This window comes from Symphalangus syndactylus, chromosome 6 (assembly GCF_028878055.3).
Source record: "Symphalangus syndactylus isolate Jambi chromosome 6, NHGRI_mSymSyn1-v2.1_pri, whole genome shotgun sequence".
NCBI lineage: Eukaryota > Metazoa > Chordata > Mammalia > Primates > Hylobatidae > Symphalangus > Symphalangus syndactylus.
This window is the reverse complement of record NC_072428.2, coordinates 9,283,193-9,304,865: the sequence shown is the minus strand read 5'-3', so window position 1 is coordinate 9,304,865 and position 21,673 is coordinate 9,283,193. Positions and strand designations below refer to the sequence as shown.

General features: G+C 45.4%; 1 protein-coding gene across 29 annotated transcripts in view; it reads right to left on the bottom strand.

Moving 5' to 3' along the window:
* Positions 1–3,190: 3,190 nt before the first annotated feature.
* CELF1 (CUGBP Elav-like family member 1) overlaps positions 3,191–21,673 on the bottom strand; it is a 91,373-nt gene continuing 72,890 nt past the window's right edge. For 3 of the 29 annotated variants that reach the window (XM_055281560.2, XM_055281562.2, XM_063640945.1), the window contains 9 exons: positions 20,989–21,068; positions 20,243–20,404; positions 16,442–16,517; positions 14,851–14,979; positions 14,400–14,510; positions 12,923–13,108; positions 10,346–10,489; positions 9,459–9,625; positions 3,191–9,370 (listed from right to left, as the gene is read on the bottom strand). In XM_055281560.2, the coding sequence (XP_055137535.1) occupies positions 9,498–9,625; positions 10,346–10,489; positions 12,923–13,108; positions 14,400–14,510; positions 14,851–14,979; positions 16,442–16,517; positions 20,243–20,404; positions 20,989–21,068 (1,016 nt within the window). In that variant the 3' untranslated portion in view covers positions 3,191–9,370; positions 9,459–9,497. Of the gene's footprint in view, positions 9,626–10,345; positions 10,490–12,922; positions 13,109–14,399; positions 14,514–14,850; positions 14,980–16,441; positions 16,518–20,242; positions 20,405–20,988; positions 21,069–21,673 lie in introns of all 29 variants that reach the window. The other 26 variants (XM_063640934.1, XM_055281549.2, XM_055281575.1 and 23 more) reach the window with 15 other exon arrangements.

Below are 21,673 nucleotides of genomic sequence, written 5' to 3'. Positions count from 1 at the left end.
CCTGATCAACCTGGTGAAACCCCATCTCTACTAAAAATACAAAAATTAGCTGGGCGTGGTGGCGTGTGCCTGTGGTCCCAGCTACTCGGGAGGCTGAGGCAGGACAATCGCTTGAACCTGGGAGGCAGAGGTTGCAGTGAGCCAAAATCGCACCATTGCACTCCAGAGTGGACAAGAGATAAACTGCATCTTAAAAAAAGATACAGCTTTATTATTATAAATATACAAAAGCCTAAACTTTTTTAAAAGGCTGAAATAGTACTTGACATATTCCCTTTTTTGGGTCGATTTTATTTATTTATTTATTTATTTATTTATTTATTTAAAGACGGAGTCTCGCTGTGTCGCCCAGGCTGGAGTGCAGTGGCGCGATCTCGGCTCATTGCAAGCTCTGCCTCCCAGGCTCACGCCATTCTCCTGCCTCAGCCTCCGGAGTAGCTGGGACTACATGCGCCCGCCACCATGCCCAGACAATTTTTTGTATTTTTAGTGGAGATGGGGTTTCACCGTGTTAGCCAGGATGGTCTCAATCTCCTTACCTCATGATCTGCCCGCCTCGGCCTCCCAAAGCGTTGGGATTACAGGCGTGAGCCACCGCGCCCAGCCTTGGGTCAATTTTAAAGGGACGCAACAGCCTTTAAGCATTATTTCAATTAAAAGATGCTCAAGTTGCACTTAATATTCTATTTTTAGATAAAAGGCCCAGGAAGAGAGTCTGAGGAGGAAGCCTCTGATTCTCTACCCTCGTCCTCCAATACACCAATTTCCCCAAGTGTGAAATGCAGAACTCACTGAGAAGGCACTTCATGGACACTTTATATTAGTAGTTATAAGTGTGTGTGTGTGTGTGTGTGTGTAGTTTTGGAGACAGGGTCTCACTCTGCCACCTATGCTGGAGTGCAGTGGCATGATCACAGCTCACTGCAGCCTGGACCTCCTGGGCTCAAGCAATCTTTCCACCTTTGCTTCTGGAGTAGCTGGGACCACAGGTGTGTGCCACCATGCCTAATTTTATTTTTTGTTGAGATGGGGTCTCACTCTGTTGCCCAGGCTGGTCTCAATTGATCCTCCCGCTTTGGCCTCCCAAAGTGTTGGGATTACAGGTGTGAGCCACTGAGCCCTGCTAATGTGCATTTTATAATGTAATGATTACAGTATCAAACTTGTAATTTCACAAATATCAGTGGGTCAGAATGAAACTGAAAAAAGTACATTTCAAGTTGATTTACAAAATTAGGTGGTAATGGGGCTGGGCACGGTGGCTCATGCCTGTAACCCCAGCACTTTGGGAGGCCAAAGCAGGCAGACTGCTTGAGCCCAGAAGTTCAAGACTAGCCTGGGCAACATGACGACACCTGTCTCTACAAAAAATACAAAAATTAGCTAGGCATGATGGCATGTGCCTGTTAAGTCCCAGCTATTCAGGAGGCTGAGGTGGGAGGATCACATGAGCCTTGTGAGCAATGACTGCACCACTGTATGCCAGCCTTGTTGACAGAGTGAGACGCTGTTTCAAAAACAAAAAATCAGGTGGTGATGACTGCACAAGCACTGTGAATGTGTTTAATGGCAGTAAATTATAAAATTATAGGGAGTATAGATTCAGGGTAACTTGAATCTATACTCCAAAGTAAAACAAAATTTTAAAAAATCATACTTAAAAGTGGTTAAAATGGCAAATGTGATTTTGCCACAATAAAAACAAACGACACTGGGTAAACAATGGTTGAGCTGGTCTCAGATCTAGGGACGTGAGAGTATGGAGAGGAGTGCTGTTGAGAAGTTGCCTGTCCCCCACAGGCAGCAGCGCCCTGCAGGAGCCCACTGACCAACCAGTTACAAGTGAACCTCTCAAACACCAAAACGGCTGCTTTAAGGAGGGCGCAGCTGCAATGAGTCACCTCCCAGGGGAGCCACAAAAGCCATAGGTCCTCTAAGCTCCTCTCACTGGGGCCTAGAGGACAGAAAGCAATCATCTGTGATGAGACACAGGTTAACTAAAGCACATTTATTGGCTTTTGAATTCTTTCTGTTCAGTAGTGGTTAGGAGAAAGGGCTCAGGAGTTGGGCAACCTGGTTTGATTCCCAGTGCACACCACTTTCTAGCAGGCAACCCAATTTCTTTTAACCCGTTTGCTCATCTGTAAAATGAGGATGGGAACACCAGCCACCTCCTAGGGATGCTATGAAGCCTGGAACATGTAGTGGGTATCATGTGTATCCTGCAGCGCCTGATTGTGGTAAACAATCAACATCAGCTAGGATAATTATTTGCATATAAGTTCTGATTTTTAAACATTTTTAATGAATAAAAATGGGGACGTGAACAAACGAACACCCAAATGCAGAACTTGGTAGACAAAATCTTCTAAAACCCCCAAGCTGCCACTTGTTTTTGAGAACAAGTGGACAGCAAAAGGGATCCTCAGTCTGGGAGACGCTTGGCTAAATCAAGTCTGAGGCTTCTTTACTTAAAGCCTGATTTCAGAGAGAACATTCTTTATTGCAGGGAAAACATTCACAAACTTATTTGTGTTAAGAATCCTTATTTCATAGAACATATCATGGGCTAGTACTCAATGCAACCCTCACTGAGAAATGCTACCCAAGACCCACTCCACATAGAGGGACATGTAGAAGAAGGCTGAGGCCTGGTCCATCCAGCACTATTGAGTAGTCCACAGGGGCTTAGAAGCATGCCATTCAGGCGCCTTGTACTGAGGTCAGAGTAACGGAAGTAGCAACTTAACCACTTTGGGCCAGAGCTTTAAAGGTCTGGAGGGAGGAAGACTGCCGGGCTCTGGGATTCGGTGCTGGCCAGCAGAGTCCTAGGGAGCAGGGACTCTGCAGCACTAGGGAAGAGATGTGCACTGGCAGGTCTGGACCAGCTCCGCTGTGTGGCAGCCAAGGAGAATAGGAGATGCTCAAAAATTAGGGTTGGCAAAAAAGTTTTAAGGTGTTTCCGCATAAGTAGAAATCCTGGAGAATACAAGAAGATGGGGAAGGCAGTTTTCCGGGGAGAAATTATGTTTTCCTTCAGGAGCTTTTGGTGGGTTCAGCTGCACACCTTCAGGTACATCAAAATGAAGCCTTATAGGGCACCCACACCCCCTCTTCAGGAACATGGCAACCCCACCCGCTCCAAGGACACACCGCCCTCCCCAACAATCAGTAACTCTGAAGACATCAGTTCTTCTCAAACAGTTTAATAGCAAATAAACAAAGGAAGGTACCACACTTGGCAGATACAAAATGACTTTTTGTCCATGTGTCTGTGCAATTAAAACAGATTTAGGTTCCCCATTGGGACAAAAGGAAAAACACACAAAAAAAGGAAGGAGATTCCTTTGAAACACATACTCCCTTGCTCCAAACTTGTAACAATTTTTTTTTCTTTTTAAATTCACTACACAAACTCTGTGATTAGGTAAGAAAAGCAACGAGGGCTCTCCTTGCCTTTTTTTAAACCATTAAAGTAAAATCCATAATTTTCTACAGAGTACAACACAAGTTCACACAAAAAAGACATTTTCTTTTGCAAATCAAAACAGGAAAGAAAGGAAAAGCTCAAACAAGATAAAGGAAAAGCATTTCTACGGCTGAATCACGACTGAGTTGATTGAATCCCGTTGTTGCTGCAGAACAGACTGTGCGTTTGGTCATAGTGGCAATTTTTTTTCTCTTCACATTGTGAAATCACTTTACATTGTTTTCTAGTAGAAAAGGCAAAAAACTGTACAAAACCCCTAGTGTTAAATACAACGTTTGTACCAATAAAAAACTCACACAGGTTTGTCTCCAAAATGTAAAGTTTCTTTTTTTTTTTTCTTTTTAAATTATTCACAAAAAGCAGCTGGAAATCAGAAAGGCAGCTGCCGCTCCAGGGTCTCAAATCCATTAAAACCACCACAGAACAATTAAAACAATCAGAGAGAGAAAAGGAAAAGGAAACAACGTCCAACATTTGGCATTTGGTTTTATCCACAGGTTTTCCCAGAGCTCCTCTTGGAATTGAAAGCAAAATATATTGGCAAACACGGCTTCTCAATACACAGGAAGGGGAGCCTCAGTGCCTCCTGCCAACAGAGGCGGCTCTGTGCAGTCAGACTGTGGGGCACACAGCAGTCTCTCAGGCTGGGGTTTCTGGCCTCTTTCCATCCAATCACCCCTTCCAGGAAATTCAGCAGCCTACCAGACACTGGGCCTCTGCCCGGCTGCCCTTTACCCCAGGCAGAGCGACCTTGGGCATAATACCAGGCAACCTGCCAGCCCCAGAGCAGAAACCCTGCTGGAATCCCTTCCTTCATCAACCTTGGTGTGGAGGATGCTCAACAGCGCTTCCACCTCCCCCTCCCCAGCCCCTAGCTACATCTCTCCACCCTTCCCTGGACAGTCCTGCTTCCCAGCTCACCCACCCACCAGCAGCTTAGGTCTGGGTGGGATCTATCATCAGCTCCTCCCCCTGCAACCTCTTCCCTCCACAGATCCACCCTGTGATCTCTCCTCTCCTTGCCTCTCCCCCTCCACTCACATTCTTACTCAAGTCTCCAAGACCCTGAGGCTGGATGGTGCCACAAGAGAAGAGGGTCAGTTTCCCTCGGGGAACCAAAAAAACTGGCTTGCTTGGCACCCAGGGACAGTAGCTGTTTGGCTCTTCACCCAATTTAAAAAAACAAATCCCTGCCCTTTCCTCCACCCCACTAGCTAAGCAAGTGCAGAGCTGTGGTGAAGAGCCAGTGCGGGGTGGCTGGTGCCCAGGGCTGTAAACAGTGTGAAGACTGTAGTATTGTGCTTGTCACCTAGGAAAAGCGCCAGCAGGTGAATTGCCGCTTGGTGCGCAGATGGCCTCCTACGGGTGGTTGGGAGCGCCCTCCTTCCTCCAGGTGCTCACTGCCCCTAAATGCGCTAAATAAGCCTCTTACCCACCTGCTGCCACCTTCTAGGCTCTACCTCTGCTTCTCGTGTCTCTCCAGGCCCCCTTCCCACCCTCTGAGCAGAGCAGACAGCCTCCTGGACGCCCCGGTAAGACCTGGAGGCCACGTGAAGTGACAGTCTAAATGCACAGGCAAACGCTCTAAGGGCAATAGAGGAGAAAGTTGCCACTTCAAAATTAAACAATACAATCTTGAAAAAAATAATCAACCCTACAACAATTTAAAACAGCTTCTTTGAAACCCTTTTAAATCGATCAGTTTTTGCACAAACTATAGAAAACAGAGAGGTGAAGGTGATATATACGAAGGTGTGAAGAAACAGCAGGAAACATGCAAAACTTTTTTCTGGGCATAATCTTAGTAGGAAAGGAAAAAATTCAAAACAAAAACACAAAAACAATACAAAAACAAAAACAACAACAAAAAATCAAAGCATCACATTTTGCTGTGGAGACTGTAGGAACAAGCACGGGGCTGAGGGGAAGGGGCAGGCGGGATCCAGGACTCCCCACAGAGTCGCTCAGGGAAGAACCACGAAAGAAAAAGAAAAGAAAAAGGGCTGGCTGGGGCCCAAAGTGCAGCCTGCAGTCAAAAAGGAAAGGGGGTTCAGGTGCTCTCTGCAGTTGAGAACTCAGAAGAAAAACAAAAGAAAGAACAATACATGCGGCCTCCTCAAGCCCCACAGACTGTATCAGCAAAATGTGCTCAGGAGCCTCAAAGGTTTTAGTGACATCTTTTATTTCATTGTTTACTTCAAAGTTGTCTTTAAAACTAAGCACACAGAGAAACAAAGCCTAGAAACGGACTGGCTGTGTGTTCACAGAAATACAAACACCACGCGGTATGTGCTAGTAGGGCTGCTCTGAAGACAATTACAAAGAATTGGAATCACAAAATCAAGTGGTTATCTTATGAAGTTCTAGAAAAATAGATTTTTTTTATATTCAAATGCAAGTTTAAATATTTCCCCTTCAGCAGTCGTTCTAGCAAAACCAATTTGGCAGCACAAAAGGGAAAAAAAAGGAAAGAAAAAAAGAAAAAAAAAAAAAAAACGAAGAAAGAAACAAACATAATAAAAATACACGTCAGCATCAAAGGTCAACACAAGGTCAAAGGTGAGAGTTCAAGCATCAGAGAAGCTGAAGAGACAGGGATTTGGACGATGTACTTGACGCCACATCGACATGCTTTAGGCACAACGATGAACAAACGGCAGGAATCTAGAAAAAAAAACAAACCAGAAAGAGGGAGACCCACTGAGTTACACAGAGCAATACATCCAAACAAAGAGAGAGAGAACAGGAACACTCACTGTGTGTACAGCCCTGAAATGAGGTGGGCGGGCAGGGGTTGGGTAATGACAGGGAACTTTTGCACATGCTAACAATGGACACAGGGAAAAGTCAAAAAGGACATGGAGGACACCAAGAACACATCTAATTGCCAGAGACAGAAGGGAACCTAAGGCTTGGATTTTCCATGAAGCGCCCAACTCCTACGAGAAGAAGGTCTCCAGGGGAGCAGAGCCTCAGCCTCTCTCCCCCACTCCCTGGTCACAACCCAAGGGGAAGCAGAAGATGCTGGCTGGGGTGGGGAAAATTTTTCAGGGAAGAGGACCAGAATTTCTGCTCAATCTTATGGGGATGGCCCTTTGTTCCCAGAAATCCAAGCTCTTAGCTTCCACCCAGGCCCTGGCCACTCAAGTGGAACCCAGGAGACAGTGGTCTGGCTGCATTCAAGGCAAATCAATTTCATGATGTAACCCGAGTAAGACACAAAACTACAGCAGAAAACACATTGTAAGTGAAACCTTCACACAACAGAAAAGGACTGCTTAAGACTTGACAGCGAGAGTCTCCACTCTGAGCTGAGCCCTTTCACACGTGAGACTTGTAGGGGAGCAGCTTCTTCACAAAACCATCTTTGGCCTGGGGAAAGAACTGTGCTCAAGGGCAGTGCTACTGCTGTGCTAACTCACTGGGCAGGGGGAGGAGAGAACAGAGAAGTGCATGGTCTCACCAGCTGTCTGCTCGAGCAGCCCAGGACCCTGCTGAGGCAAGCATTCCTTTTAGAAAAGAGAACCCATCAGCAGGTATGAAGCCCTCAGGGTCTGGGATCAAAGGTGGGTGGATTGCACCTTGGCCTCTTATGTCATTAGGAAAGGGGTTTCATAAGGTCCCAGAGCCCAGGACAAATCCATGGACAAATAATGGTGAGACTGGGGAAGGTGGAGAGAAGAGGGGGATGTGGGAAGGGAGTGGCGTTCTGGCTAAGGAGGAAGACAGAACAGAAGGCTAGGGAGCACAGCACCGGCAGCACCCTGTGGAGCACAGCTCTCTCCTCTGCCAATTCACAGCATTAACACCTTCCCCTTGGGCAGGTCAGCTGGGCTGCAAACGGGCCACAGAAAGTCAGTAGTTTCAATCATACACAGCACCCTGTGTGTATAACAATCACATTCTGGATTCTACAAAATCCTGGCCTTTTCCAGAGATATAATTTAGGTAATAAATATTCTCCACCCCGGAGCTGTATAAAACTTCTATAAAAATAGAAACGACATTCTTGGTTCCAGCCGGTTGGGATTCAGAACAGCGCCTCCCCAACCTAGCATTTTTTTCTTTTTTTTTGTTTTCTTTTTTCTTTTTTATTTTTATTTTTTGCATTTATTTAAAAAATCCCATCATGACCCTGGAAGCCTTTAGAACAGTTTTATCCTTTGAAACACAGGACACATTTCTCCCAGTGCGCAGAATTTCAAGTTTACGTGGTTCAGCTTAAGAAGTGTATGTTTCACGTTCCTTAGAGGACAACAGACCCAAGTTATCACTATGAGAAAGGAACAGCTGTCCCAGCTTCAATGGGATAATCCAACACCACCAGCTACCTGTACAACAGTAAGATGGTCAATCCCTGTCTGTTACCCACAGGGACAGCATGACAAGGAGAGAGCCCCCATCTGACTTAATAGCAAACCAACCCCTTTATTCTTATCTCTGCTGCTAGGGGTCAAGACTGGTATTTGTGAGGTTTCAGATTCCAGAGACCCAGGGATCCCGTCCCTGGCCGTGGCTATAGTCATTATCTTAACAGGGCCACCTCTGCCCAGGTGTACATTCCCAACAGCATGTCCTTCCTGGTTCTCTACCCCCACAGCACTTCTTAGAGCAGAGGCAGAGCCCAGAAGCTGTGTGGGTCACAGGCAAGAGCTGAAGTAAGACCTGCAGGAGGCGGCAGGGAGCTAACTGTAGCACGAGGACAGAAATGAACACGGTAACACTGAGGTAAATGAACACTCAATTCATGTGGAGGCTGTAAACGTCCTGATGTCACCTCTGCCTCAAGAGCAGAAGATGTGACTGGAGTGGTTACAGAAGGGGCCTGCCAGACCCCTGTGGGAATACTACATCTGGGACACCTCAATCAAGGAGGCAAGGGAGGATTTCTGGCCACTGGCAAATGAAGCATACTGGCTTGCAGGGACCTTCTGATTCAAGTACACCAAGAAACAAGCTCCTCCTCCCCCAACTAGATGGTATTGATCACTCTGCCCACAAGTGGTACCCCCTTCAGCAAGAACTGCAAGCCCTTCTTGGATTTGCCTTCATGAGAAAATTGTGGCTTGGGATGGAGGTGACATTCCTTGCTGTGGTGAACTGCAAGGAAGGAAACCAGGCAATGTATTCCATAGAGGCCTTCTTTAAAGAGACCTGTTGGAAATGGGCCATGGTCTAATTTGGTGTTGAAATAAACTAACCTCTTTGGCTGCTTCTCCCAAACTGCCACCAGCCAGGCAAGGCCAATCCAATACTGACGGCTGGCTGGGGGAGCTCGTAATGGGTGATGCCGCCCTGCTTTTTGCATATGTCAGGCTAACAGGTGCTTTATTTCCAGAGAATTGTCAACGCCCTTTTTTGAAAAGAGCAGCAGAAATTCTGGACAAGAATCTGAAAAACAGGTGTCAGAAACTATTTCCCAGAAGGCAGCTGTACAGGAGTTTGAGTCTCCAGCTGCCAGGGCATTAGGTGTCTAGTCACTCCACTCTTCCCCAAAGCCGCTCTGCTCCCCACAGCTCCCAGGTGTCAGTTCTCATTCTGCCCACCCTCACACTAAGAGAGGTTCTGGGGGTCACTTTTTTGTTCCACTCAGTCCTCTCTCTCGGGGTAGTTTGGGGCAAATCCTGATCATTGTCTGTGTTAAATGTTTCCCTGTCCCCCTTCCCCAGGGTGGTTTGGTGTTGGTCCTTCTCAACACACACTGGTTACAAACACAGCAAACTTTAAATAAAGGAAAAAAACAAAACAAAAAAAAAATAACTCAGGATATGGCACCTAAACTCCAAAGTAAAACACTGGAAACCAAAGCACAAACTTGTCCTCTGTACGAAGCGAAACTCCCACAGAAGGCAGTAGCCGAGTCTTCAGGGCAAGCTGTGCCTGCGAGAGTGGCAGGGATCAGGGTCCAGGGCTGTCAACACACAGCCTCAGGGCTTCGAATCATTAAGGGTGCTCCTCCCCCACTTACCAGAAGACCCTCTCACTCCAGTCTCAGAGGGGAGCACGCTCAGTAGGGCTTGCTGTCATTCTTCGAACGTTTGAGCTGCACTTTAAGCCGCTTCATGCCAATCTGAAAGCCGTTCATGGACTGGATGGCAGCTTGGGCCGAAACAGGATTGTCGTAACTTACAAAACCTGTGTGTCCAAGCAGAAACCTAGGTGAGGGACATAATGAGGCAAGGAGATTCTCAGTCCTCCTTATGCAAGATACCTTATGTGCTTCATCTCAAATCCCAATTTTATTCAACAGGGACAAGAAATCTGGACATTATATCATATGAAAAATTAGGTTCTTAATAGTACCACTTAACATCTACATGGTAATTTAAAGGTTTTTTTTTCTTGAGACAGGGTCTTGCTCTGTCACCCACGTTGGAGTACAGCGGTGTGACCACGGTTCACCGCAACCTTGGCCTCCTGGGCTCAGGTGATCCTCTCACCTCAGCCTCAAGTAGCTGGGAACACAGGTACACGCCACCATGTCTGACTAATTTTTTGTAGCCATGAGGTCTCACTCTGTTGCTCAGGCTGGTCTCGAACTCCTAGGCTCAAGCGATCCTCCTGCCTTGGCCTCCCAAAGTACTGGGACTTACAGACACAAACCAGGACTGTTTTAAGTTTTTTTTACAAACCATTTTCCATATATTATTTTTCTCTCTGGAGCAACAGTGTGGGTAGAAATCCTTACCTCCACTACAGCAATGAGAAACTGGCGCTCAAAAAGAGGTCATATGACCTGACCATGGCCAAGTTAAAACAGCCCAAACTCATATTCACATCTTCCTGCAGTGAGCCCCTTCTTTCTCAGTGGTAAAATACTAATCCCATCCTGACACCAGAGAGAAGCCAACATACCAAAACACTTGCTCAGGTTTGTCTGCTTGTCTATGAAAACCTTGGCAGACACGACATTCCCAAAGGGCATAAACATCTGCAGCAGGTCCTGATCGCCAAACTCCTGGGGCAGGTGGTAGATGAACAGGTTGGCTCCCTCTGGACCTTCAAAATACCCAGGAATTGGAAAGGTTATCAGTGTCAAACATGCTCGTCGCCCTGTACCAGTGGTCTTTCATTTCCACCTATGTTAAAACTGTCACAATCCCTAAAAATAGAGATTTATCTGGGGAACTAAACAGATTCTCTAAATACAAAGCAAGGAACTTTGAAAGGCCAAACATTAAAACAGCTTCCTTCCCTCACATTCAGCCAAGCTCCATCTCATTGAGGATGTGAGAAATTCTACCTGCAGGAGGAGAGTGCTGGGATAATAAAGCCGACTTGTGTGTGGAGCAGGAGAACAGAGACTGTGGACTCAGAGAGGAACACGGAAGAGGAGGGGAAAAGGGTTATAAACAAAACAGGTCTCCAAATAATGCCTAGAAACCACAGCGACAGCAAACAGATTGGTAGTTGCCAGACGCAGGGAATGACTACAAAGGGGCACAAGGGAATTTCTAGGGGTGACGGAAATGTTCTTCCTCTGTGGTGATGGTTACAGGACTAGGACTGTTTGTCAATACTCATATAGCTCTATGCCAAAATCAGTTTCATCATATGTAAATGGGAAAATAAAAAGAAATTCGTTTTAAAAATGCACCCATGATTAACACTGAGCTTAAAAACAGAATACACATTCTTCATCTGACTATTTATACTCAATGATTTTCTTTTTTTTCTTTCTTTCGAGATGAAGTCTCACTGTGTCGCCCAGGTTGGAGTGCAGTGGCGTGATCTCGGGTCACTGCAAACTCCGCCTCCCAGGTTCAAGTGATTCTCCTGCTTCAGCCTCCCGAGTAGCTGAGATTACAGGCAGGCACCACCATGCCTGGCTAATTTTTGTATTTTTAGTAGCGATGGGTTTCACCATGTTGGTCAGGCTGGTCTCGAACTCCTGATCTCACGATTCGCCCTCCTTGGCCTCTCAAAGTGCTGGGATTACAGGCGTAAGCCACTGTGCCCAGCCTACTCAATGATTTTCTAACCAAAAGCTTTATTACAATTGCAGTCTAGCCATTCTCCAGCCACTCTGGCCTCCCTGTTTTTGTCAAACACATCAGGGAACAACATTGTTGCCTCAGGGCATCTGTACTTGCTTTTTTTTTTTTTTTTTTTTTTTTTTTTTTTTTTTTTTTGAGACGGAGTCTCGCTCTGTCACCCAGGCTGGAGTGCAGTGGCGCGATCTCGGCTCACTACAAGCTCTGCCTCCCGGGTTCACGCCATTCTCCTGCCTCAGCCTCTCCGAGTAGCTGGGACTACAGGCGCCCACCACCAGGCCCGGCTAATTTTTTGTATTTTTTTTAGTAGAGACAGGGTTTCACCGTGGTCTCGATCTCCTGACCTTGTGATCCGCCCGCCTCGGCCTCCCAAAGTGCTGGGATTACAAGCGTGAGCCACCGCGCCCAGCCTGTACTTGCTTTTCCTATGCCCCTGTTACTCTTCTTTCTCTAGATTCAGGCATGACTTGCTTCCTACTTCCTTCAGTTCTCTGCTTAAATGTCAACTCAGAGAGACATTCTCTGAGCATTCTGCATAAAATGCAGTGTCTCTGACACTCCCTATCTCTCTTCCCGGCTTGTCATTCTCCAGAGGATCATCTGAAACACCTCATGCTTTCATTTATTTATTGTCTGTCTCCACAGTCTCCACTAAAATATTGGTTCATGCTACGGTTCTCCTACTACCACATCCCTAGGGGATATAAGTGATTCAGAGCAGGTGAGGGGAGATGAACCAGGACTTCTTTTCTGCTATGACAAGAGGACACTCATCTTTTCCCTACATTAGTGCTTATACCAGCTCCTGGTTATAAAAACCCAGTCAAATCTGAGCACAGGGGTGTCAGCAGGACTTTCTATTCATGTAAGTCACCTTCAGGCCTCTTTCTGGCTAAACAGTCTCTCCTAATTTCTTTTCTCCTAAGTTGAATACCATTTGTGTCAAACATCATACTTCCCACTCCATCAACTCATGGGCCAAATTCTGTCCCATCACCCCTCAGTTTGTCTTCAATCAGGACAAACATCAATCAGAAAGTGAGGAACATGCCAAATGATATAGCTAAAAGGGACATTGAAACAGAAGACATCCAGACAGAAGATCCTCTGATAGATTTGCAATCTGTAGAGAAGACCTCCTAACAGAAACATTCTTGTCAAATGTGTCAGACCCGATAAGGTCAGTGTCTGTTGCTTCATCTAAAACTGCAGCCCCATCCCAAGAGGGCACACAGAGGTTCTGATTTGAGCCACATCCAGAAAACATTTCAAAAGCAGATCACACTTCACAGGGTTTCTCAGTCTACACTTGACACTGTCGAAGAAAAACAACGGTCTGACGACCTAACTGGTTCCCTCAGCCTTTGCTCTGCCTTTCAGTTCTGATATAGGAGGAATACCCACCCCATACCTGACCCCGATCTCCCTTTGCACTCACCTTCCTTCTGGCTTCCAGCAGCACCAATACTCTGCTGTGTCAGAAGATTCTGGTTGTACAGAGTGGGGAGCGCAGCAGCAGCATATTGCTGGATACCCGAGTAGGCCTGAGTGAGGGCCTCCATGGTGCTCCCGGTGCCATTGGAAAGGCCACTGCTGCCCAGGCCACCATTTAAAGCAGCCATTCCTTGGTTGGAGGAAGAGAAGGATTAATATACTAGAAAGACTAAACTGATGCCAAAGACAAGTCTACTTGGGACATCTAGAAGAGGGAAAACTCCACTCCCTCTTAGTTTCTCCCTGAGAGGAAACTATCTGACTGGTTAGATTTCAGGACATTCACCAGGCCTTGCTAATGGGGACGTTAAGAAATGCCGTACACGGGTGTGGTGCTCCCCATTACCTTCATCCAATCTGTGGAATGACGGCCTCCATTTTCTATCTGGCTGTTCTGCCACTTTCTCATAATGAGCTAGAATGCCATAAAAGAAGAGGCCCAGGACTGCGAACTCAAAGGGGTACATGTGATTTCTGACAAGATGTGGGTGAACCCTACCATTAAAACAGCAACTAACAGGTACTAAGTACATTCTATGTGTCATCTACTATACTATGCAATGTGCTCTGCAGCACTTTACCTATGTTCTAATTTTTTTTGAGACAGAGTCTCACTCTGTCACCTGGGTTGGAGTTCAGTGGTACAATCATAGCTCACTGCAGCCTCAAGCTCCCAGGCTCAAGCAATCCTCCCAGCCTCAGCCTCCCAAATAGCTGGGACTACAGGCATGCACCACTACACCCAGATAATTTTTGTAGAGATAGAGTTCTCACTATGTTGCTCTGGCTGGTCTGGAACTTGTGACCTAGGGTGATCCCCTGCTTTGGCCTCCCAAACTGCTGGGACTATAGGTACGAGCCACTGTACCTGTTTAATTTTTAACAACCCTTCAAAGTATTCTATTATTCCCATTTCAAAGACGAGAAAATGTCCTTAGAAAGGTGGTCCGAAGTTATAGCTAGCTAACGGACAGAGGTGGGATTTAACTCAGGTCTGATTAAAAAATCCCATGTTTTTTGAGATGGAGTCTCACTCTGTCACCCAGGCTGGAGTGCAGTGGCACAATCTTGGCTCACTGCAACTTCTGCCTCCCCGGTTCACGCCATTCTCCTGCCTCAGCCTCCCAAGTAGCTGAGACTACAGGCGCCCGCCACCAGGCCTAGCTAATTTTTTTGTATTTTTAGGGGAGACGGGGTTTCACCGTGTTAGCCAGAATGGTCTCGATCTCCTGATCTCGTGATCCGCCCACCTTGGCCTCCCAAAGTGCTCGGATTAGAGGCGTGAGCCACCGCGCCTAGTCCCCATGATTATTTTTAACTTCATTGGGCCACTGCAATCATTCCAGTAGTGCCCCTACCAGGGTTAAGATATGCTACCTGCACAAAGAATAGTCTGATGACAGCCAGGTGCTGCCCCTTACCTGCCAAAGAGCCAACATTGAGGCCAGCCGTTGCTCCAGCTAATGTCTGCAGGGCTCCAAGTGAGGCTATGGGGTTGACAGAATTACTGCTGCTAGAGCTAGGTGAGGACCCTGCTATTAGAAAGCAAGGAGTTAAAATTCAACCCATCACTCGCATTCTCGCCAAATACAAGAAAAAGTGTCACTATCCAAGTGTGCTATTTGCAAAGAGGTTTTCAGTTACTAATTCTAATAACTGTCCTTGCAGGACAGAGACAAATAATGGCCACAGCACATTAAAAATCAGGAAGATTTCTCTTAAGTACAGAAGATGACACTTGAAAATTTGTTGCTCATAATCTGACCTCTCAGAAAACAGGTGTTAACTATTTTCCCTCTCTGGACTCTGCCTTTAAACACAAAGGATCTGTCCAAGGCACATAACAGCACACTGGGTCATCCCCATGCTTACCTGAACTAGTGAGCACGCTGAGGGGACTGCTGGATGTAGTGAGAGCATTGGTACCACTTGGTGTGTTCTGAGCTGCACTAGCTGCAGCAGCTAGTGCAGCCAAATTCTGTAACTGCATTGCATTCAACCCTACAACATCCAAAGCAAGAGATTAGCCAGCAGATAAGGGTGCTTCATATCCATTCCAGCAATGACAAGCACACACTGGCAGAGGGCTGGTCCCTGACAAAGAGGAACTGTTCTAGATAAGCCTTACAAACAACATTACAGGGCTCCAAAAAAGATTCATATATCACTCATTAAGAAACTTGAAATCATTTCCTCAGAGAAGAGATAGATGGCTAATCCAATAGCATACCACGCCAAGTGTACGTTAATAAAGGTGTGGGCAATTAGGAAACCAAGAAAAACTGCCTACCATGGGGCCAGGAGCACAGGAGAACAATGCCAAAACCTACAGCACAGAATGGGACTGCATCCAGGCCCCTCACTCACACTTTACAGGGGATTCACTCTCTGTAATAGAGGGGAACATGCAGAAAACATGGCAGATGCAGAAGGCCCAGGAGCAAACAAGGGAGAACACAGGAGAGCATCAGTGACACAAAGAATAAAGACACTGTCTCTTGAATAGCAGATTCATCACCAGAAAGAAGAGAGAGGAAAAATCACTGAGTGAAAGACTTCCAAGTAGAGCCCGGGCAACACAGGTGAAAGGGGAGGAAGAAATCTAAACTGTGCTGTCGATGCTGCAAACCATTTACTAGACAATGGAAAGATGGATGGGGTGAAGGGTGGGGGCAGCAGAAAGAGTAAACGAGAATTAAAATACAATACAGATTACCATCTAGCAACTTTCCAAAAAATATAGCCAACTATAATTTCCTGAGACAAAGTGAACGACTATCAAAAATTTTCAAACAGCAAAATGCAGTTCACTGAAAACTATGCCTTTCTCAAATGCACATTTGGCGTAGCCTAAATCCAATGCAGAGGGTGTAGGCACAGGCAGCTTTGAAGCTGCCCCATGACCTACCCCCCACCGACTCCTGATGGCCCCTGGCTCAGGTTTGTTGTGGCACTCCATTCAAGTTTTCTGTGTACGTTAATACCAACAACAAAATAGGAATTCACCTAAGAAACAACAAGTATAAGATACACAGGTAAACCAACCGCCTGGGTTCTAGAAGCTTCAAGGTAGGGCATTTGTATGGAAGCCATCTTTGGCTTTTCTGAAGTCACTGGAAAAGTCACTTTATAATGGAAATAAAGAGTTCTTGCAATTTTTTCCCCTTATCAGAGAATGGCCTCAGTCTATAGAAGCTAAACAGCCCTTTTCCATATTCTTCTCCAAAAGTGACCTAAAAGGTTAGGAGGCACCAGATAACGTCAGAGCAATGTGGCATCAACTAGCCATAGAGCCACTGTATAGAGACAAGGAAATTGAGTCCTGGGACGTTCATCCTAGGTCAGGTTTACATAATAAGCAAAAAAATGTTTTCACAGAAACGATGCCAAACTCCCAAGACTGTTGTTAGCTGGGTCTGCTGGCCTGGGTGCTGCTGCTCCTCTGCAGCAGTGAAACACTTACCTCCCATTGGGTGGAGGCTGCTCAGGGTGTTGAGGTTCCCAGAGGAGGCAGTCTGCTGAAGGAGCTGCAAATAAAGCTAGACATTACACCAAAAAACAGAACAAGAGTGAGAGTGAGGGCTGGTTCTGCATCTGGGATAACTCTACAGCACAGCAAAGCGAGAGTGCAGAGGCCCCCAGAGAGAAGAAAGTCAAAGACAAGAACCCAAGCCAACACAACAGAAACATGAGGCTTATGACAGCACAGGACAAAAAAAACACAGCTAAAGCCCTGGCCCAGAAGACAGTATGTTCACTGAATACTGAGCCAAGCTCAGTCCCTGGGCAGCAGAATTCAGCACAGCAGAGGACAGAAGTACAGCAGGACAATAAGCTAAACTTGAGCAGCTATGCAGTCAACTGTGATTATTGTCTGCGAATGAATGACTGCCATTTCCAGCTACCCTCTCCCCAGTTCTCCTTAGTTAGGTCCACACATCTCACTCTGAAGATTGTTTCCATCTGGACACTCAATTTCTACTTCACACAGCTATTTTAAATATCAAATCTAAATATTTCATAGTATTTCTTGGAGTTACCCTTTATTGGTCACAATGGACCACATGACTAATAATCACTCCAGCTACACATCTATCCAACCTTATTTACTTCCTCCCCTCCAAATTGGTCTTCACTGTTGCAGATGACCAAATGACTGATGGATTAGTCTATACCAGGTTCAGAGTACGTTCTCCTTCAATGATTGTCCCATGACAAAGTAAGAAGGCCTGTCCCTGAGTTTGTGGCATTAGTTTGCTTTGTATATTGGCAAACCACAACCTTCATCTAACCAGCTTGCTGAAAACTTTTGCTCCAACTAAACCCAATTAGTATTGTTTATGGAAAACTGGTATTCTTCTACAGGATCCTTTTATTCAACCTGTTTCCCATTCCTATAAACATCTGACCTGGTTTCTCTGTCACCGCGAATCCTTCCAGGCTACAGATCATGGATAAGTTTCACGAGGTCTACAAACCTCCAGGAACAGAATGGGGGAAAAAAATGCACCTACACACCCTTTTTTCCTACTTCTCAAAGGATAAAAAGATGAAAACCAACTCCTCCAGGACAGTACAGCCTGGCTAACTCAAGTCCACATAGTCCAGAAAGAACCTCATAATTAATGATGATGTACTATCACACAGTCCACTAGCACCCACGGCTACAATTTTTTTTTTTTTTTTGAGACGGAGTCTCGCTCTGTCGCCAGGCTGGAGTACAATGGTGTGATCTCAGCTCACTGCAACCTCCACCTTCCAGGTTCAAGCGATTCTCCTGCCTCAGCCTCCTGAGTAGCTGGGACCACAGGTGTACACCACCACACCCAGCTAATTTCTGTATTTTTAGTAGAGACGGGGTTTCACCACGTTGGTCAGGCTGGTCTCAAACTCCTAACCTCAGGTGATTTGCCTGCCTCGGCCTCCCAAAATGCTGGGATTACAGGCATAAGCCACCGTGCCCGGCCTTTTTCTTCTTAAACACCTTGGGCTATGTGTTCAGTCCTAACTGGTGGACTGTGAATACTGTACTTGGCCCCTTCATTTCCCTCCAAATGAGATTAGCTTTTAGGGCAGGAATCATGTCTAACCAAAACAAAGAGAACACAGCTCTCAACATATGCTATCATGTACTTGCTGGTAGTGGCAATGACAACAAAAAGGTTAACCTTCCCTAAAAGGGGGCTCCAAAAGTCTCTAAGAAAAGCAAATGCACAGCATGTAGACCATTTTCAAAGTATTATCATTTCTGCAGATGACTAAAATCTCTCTGAATTTTCTGAACATATAAGCAATGTTTCAGCACTAAGAAACAATTTATTCTGTTGAAATACAACCGGACCCAGTGGTTCAACGCCTGTAATCCCAACACTTTGGGAGGGCAAGGTAGGCAAATCACTTGAGGTCGGGAGTTTGAGACCAGCCTGGCTCACATAGCAAAACCCTGTCTCTACTAAAACTACAAAAATTAGCCAGGCGTGGTGGCACGTGACTGTAATCCCAGATGCTTGGAGTGGGAGATTGCAGTGAGCAGAGATTGCGCCACTGTTTTCCAACCTGGGCAACAGAACAAAACAAAACAAAACAAAACTACTCTTTATATTTTTTAAAAAAAACTTCAGAGAAATACTAGCTAGGATAAACTGGGGTTTCTTCTTCTTTTTTTTTTTTGAGACAGAGTCTCGCTCTATCGCCCAGGCTGGAGTGCAATGGTGCGATCTTGGCTCACTGCAACCTCCACTCAGTGCATCCTCTGCCTCCCAGGTTCAAGCCATTCTCCTGCCTCAGCTTCCTGAGCAGCTGGGATTACAGGCGCCTGCCACCATGTCCATGTAATTTTTTTGTATTTTTAGTATAGACAGGGTTTCACCATGCTGGCCAGGCTGGTCTCAAACTCCCAACCTCAGGTGATCCGCCTGCCTCGGCCTCCCAAAGTGTTGGGATTACAGGTGTGAGTCACAGCACCTGGCCTAAACTGGGATTTCTTATAAGATATTAGAAATATGAAAACCACTGGAACTAAACCAAAATTCAGTACTGGGAGACAGAAATTGGTGCCTTTTGTCTGTTTCCATACAGAATAATACTTGAAAGGATGAGGAATAAATGACTATACTAGCTATTTCTATGTGAATATTTTTGTATCATCCATACAAATCTAGTGGTTTCACCATTAATAGCCTAAGATGACCTTTTTCCTCTCTGACTCACAAATGGGTGGTTTTAAGTGTCTTGTGCTGGCCCAATTCTTTTCCGTTAATAATACCTTGTAACATATACATTGCAGACCTAGTAAATCTAAATCACAAATTGGGGCCAGATCTTCTTTTGGACTAGACAACCTTCTTTTGGCTCATGACAACAGAGAGACCAAATTAAAGGAAGTCTATTTACAATGTAGTAAACTTGAATATACACCTCTAATGCTCATTTAAAAATGTTCATGTTAATCTCTTGATCTCGGCCAGGCACGGTGGCTCACACCTGTAAACCCAGCATGTTGGGAGGCCAAGACAGGTGGATCACCTGAGGTCGTGAGTTTGAGACCAGCCTGGCCAACACAGTGAAAGCCCATTTCTACTAAAAATACAAAAATTAGCTGGGTGTGATGTGTGATGGTGTGCATCTGTAGTCCCAGCTACTTGGGAGGCTGAGGCAGGAGAATCACTTGAACCTGAGAGGTGGAGGTTGCAGTAAGCCAAGACTGTGCCACTGCACTCTAGCCTGGGTGACAGAGTGAGTGAGACTCCGTCTCAAAAAATAAATAAATAAATAAATAAATAAATAAATAAATAAATAAATAAAGCAAAAAAAAAAAATCTCTTGATTTCTCAAGTCTGCTGAAAGAAACATTTATCATACTCTTTAGGAAAGACTCAATAAGGATTTTAATGATGCCCTCTACATCTGGTAGAAAGAGATACGGAGAAAGACACTGGTAGTTAAGATTCCCTCAGGAATTTCTTTCTTGGAGGCAAGGACACAAGATGTTTCTAAATCTTTAAAATGGGAAACCAGGAATTCACTTTAGTTGCAGCAAAAGCCTCAAGATATAACTAGAGATGCATGTCCAGAGATACATATATATATAGAGAGAGAGAAAGAGACTAACAGGACTAAAAGAAATAGTACTACCTGAATTTTTACATATAATTTCTATATGCCAAAAGTTGTAAATGCCACTGTGTTTGTTAGCTAGGGACAGCAGAAGAAGAAACAGCTGGGAGCTTGCACAGTCTGCAGAAAGCAAACCACAAAGACTCACTGCTAAATACTGGGGTCCAAGAGTATTTAGACCAGCAAGGTTTCCCCACACAGATGCTGCGCTGATTTGCTGCATCTGCTGCTGGAGCTGCTGGGCCATCCTCTTCTGTTCTTTGTCCTTCTGTGTATCAGCAAATTTTACCACCATGGGTGATGAGCAACCCTGTGAAAAGACCAAAACGAAAGGGTCAAATTCCTCCATCTGGAAAAAGAAAAAAAATCTTCCTTTTTGGATGACATGCAGGTTACATTCTAATTTCATTCACTGCCAAATGATTCTCCTCATGATAGACACAAGAGGGAAGAGACTGTAATCCCAACACTCTGGGAGGCTGAGGCGGGTGGATCACTTGAGCCAGGAATTTTAGACCAGCCTGGGCAACATGGCAAAACCATCTGTATTAAAAAAAAATACAAAAATTAATTGGGCGTGCTGGTATGCACCTGTAGTCCCAGCTACTTGAGTGGCAGAGGTAGAGGGGATCGCTTGAGCCTGGGTGGTTGGGGCTGCAGTGAGCCATGATCTTCCCACTGCACTCCAGCCCAGGTGACAAAGTAAGACCCCATCTCAAAAAAAGGGGTGGGAAGAGCATTTCCAATACATTAATTTTAAAGAAATCAGTGGTTTTTAACTTTAAGATGTTGCTCTGGGCAATCAGATGCAGCACATGCTGCTGGACTTTAATGGCCAACTGTCCCACCATTCCCAAGCTGAGGAATTTTCCCCATCACCTATCTGCTCCCTACCTCCATGGTCTGTGCTTGGTGCATTGCCTTGATAGCTGTCTGTGCCATGGCTCTTGTTGTAAAAGTCACAAATGCACAACCTGGTAAGAGAAGAGTCAGTAACTCATGCATTCATTTATTTCTCCAACAGACATTAACTGAGCACCTACTATGTGCTGACTATCATGCTAGCAATACAGACACAGTTCCTGTTTTCAGGGAATCATGTGCTGGTATGTTGCAACAGGGTGATATGTGCTATAATGAAAAAACAGAGAACCACTGACAGAAAAAAAAATGCTTGACAGGAGAAAGGAGGACTCAAATCCTCTAGTTCCTCTTGAAAATAAAAGAAAATGGGAGAAGAAAGTATTTCCATTTTGGCATCAAGAATCTTGCAAAGCACCAAAAGAGAAAATTTTAATACATGACAATGAAATATAGAATGTAGATTCCTTAGAGGGGATGGGAGACAAAAAGAATGAACTGATAGGAGGAGTCATGACAGGACATAGATATACAGCAGCCCAACCTCTTTATCTTGACCGGGCCATGTTGGCTAGGGAATCACTGTTGCTAGTTTCCACCGGTCAAATTAAAAAGATTCCAAGCCCGGTGCAGTGACTCACACCTATAATCCTGGCACTTTGGGAGGTCAAGATGACAGGATCGTTTGAGTCCAGGAGTTCAAGACCAGCCTGGGCAA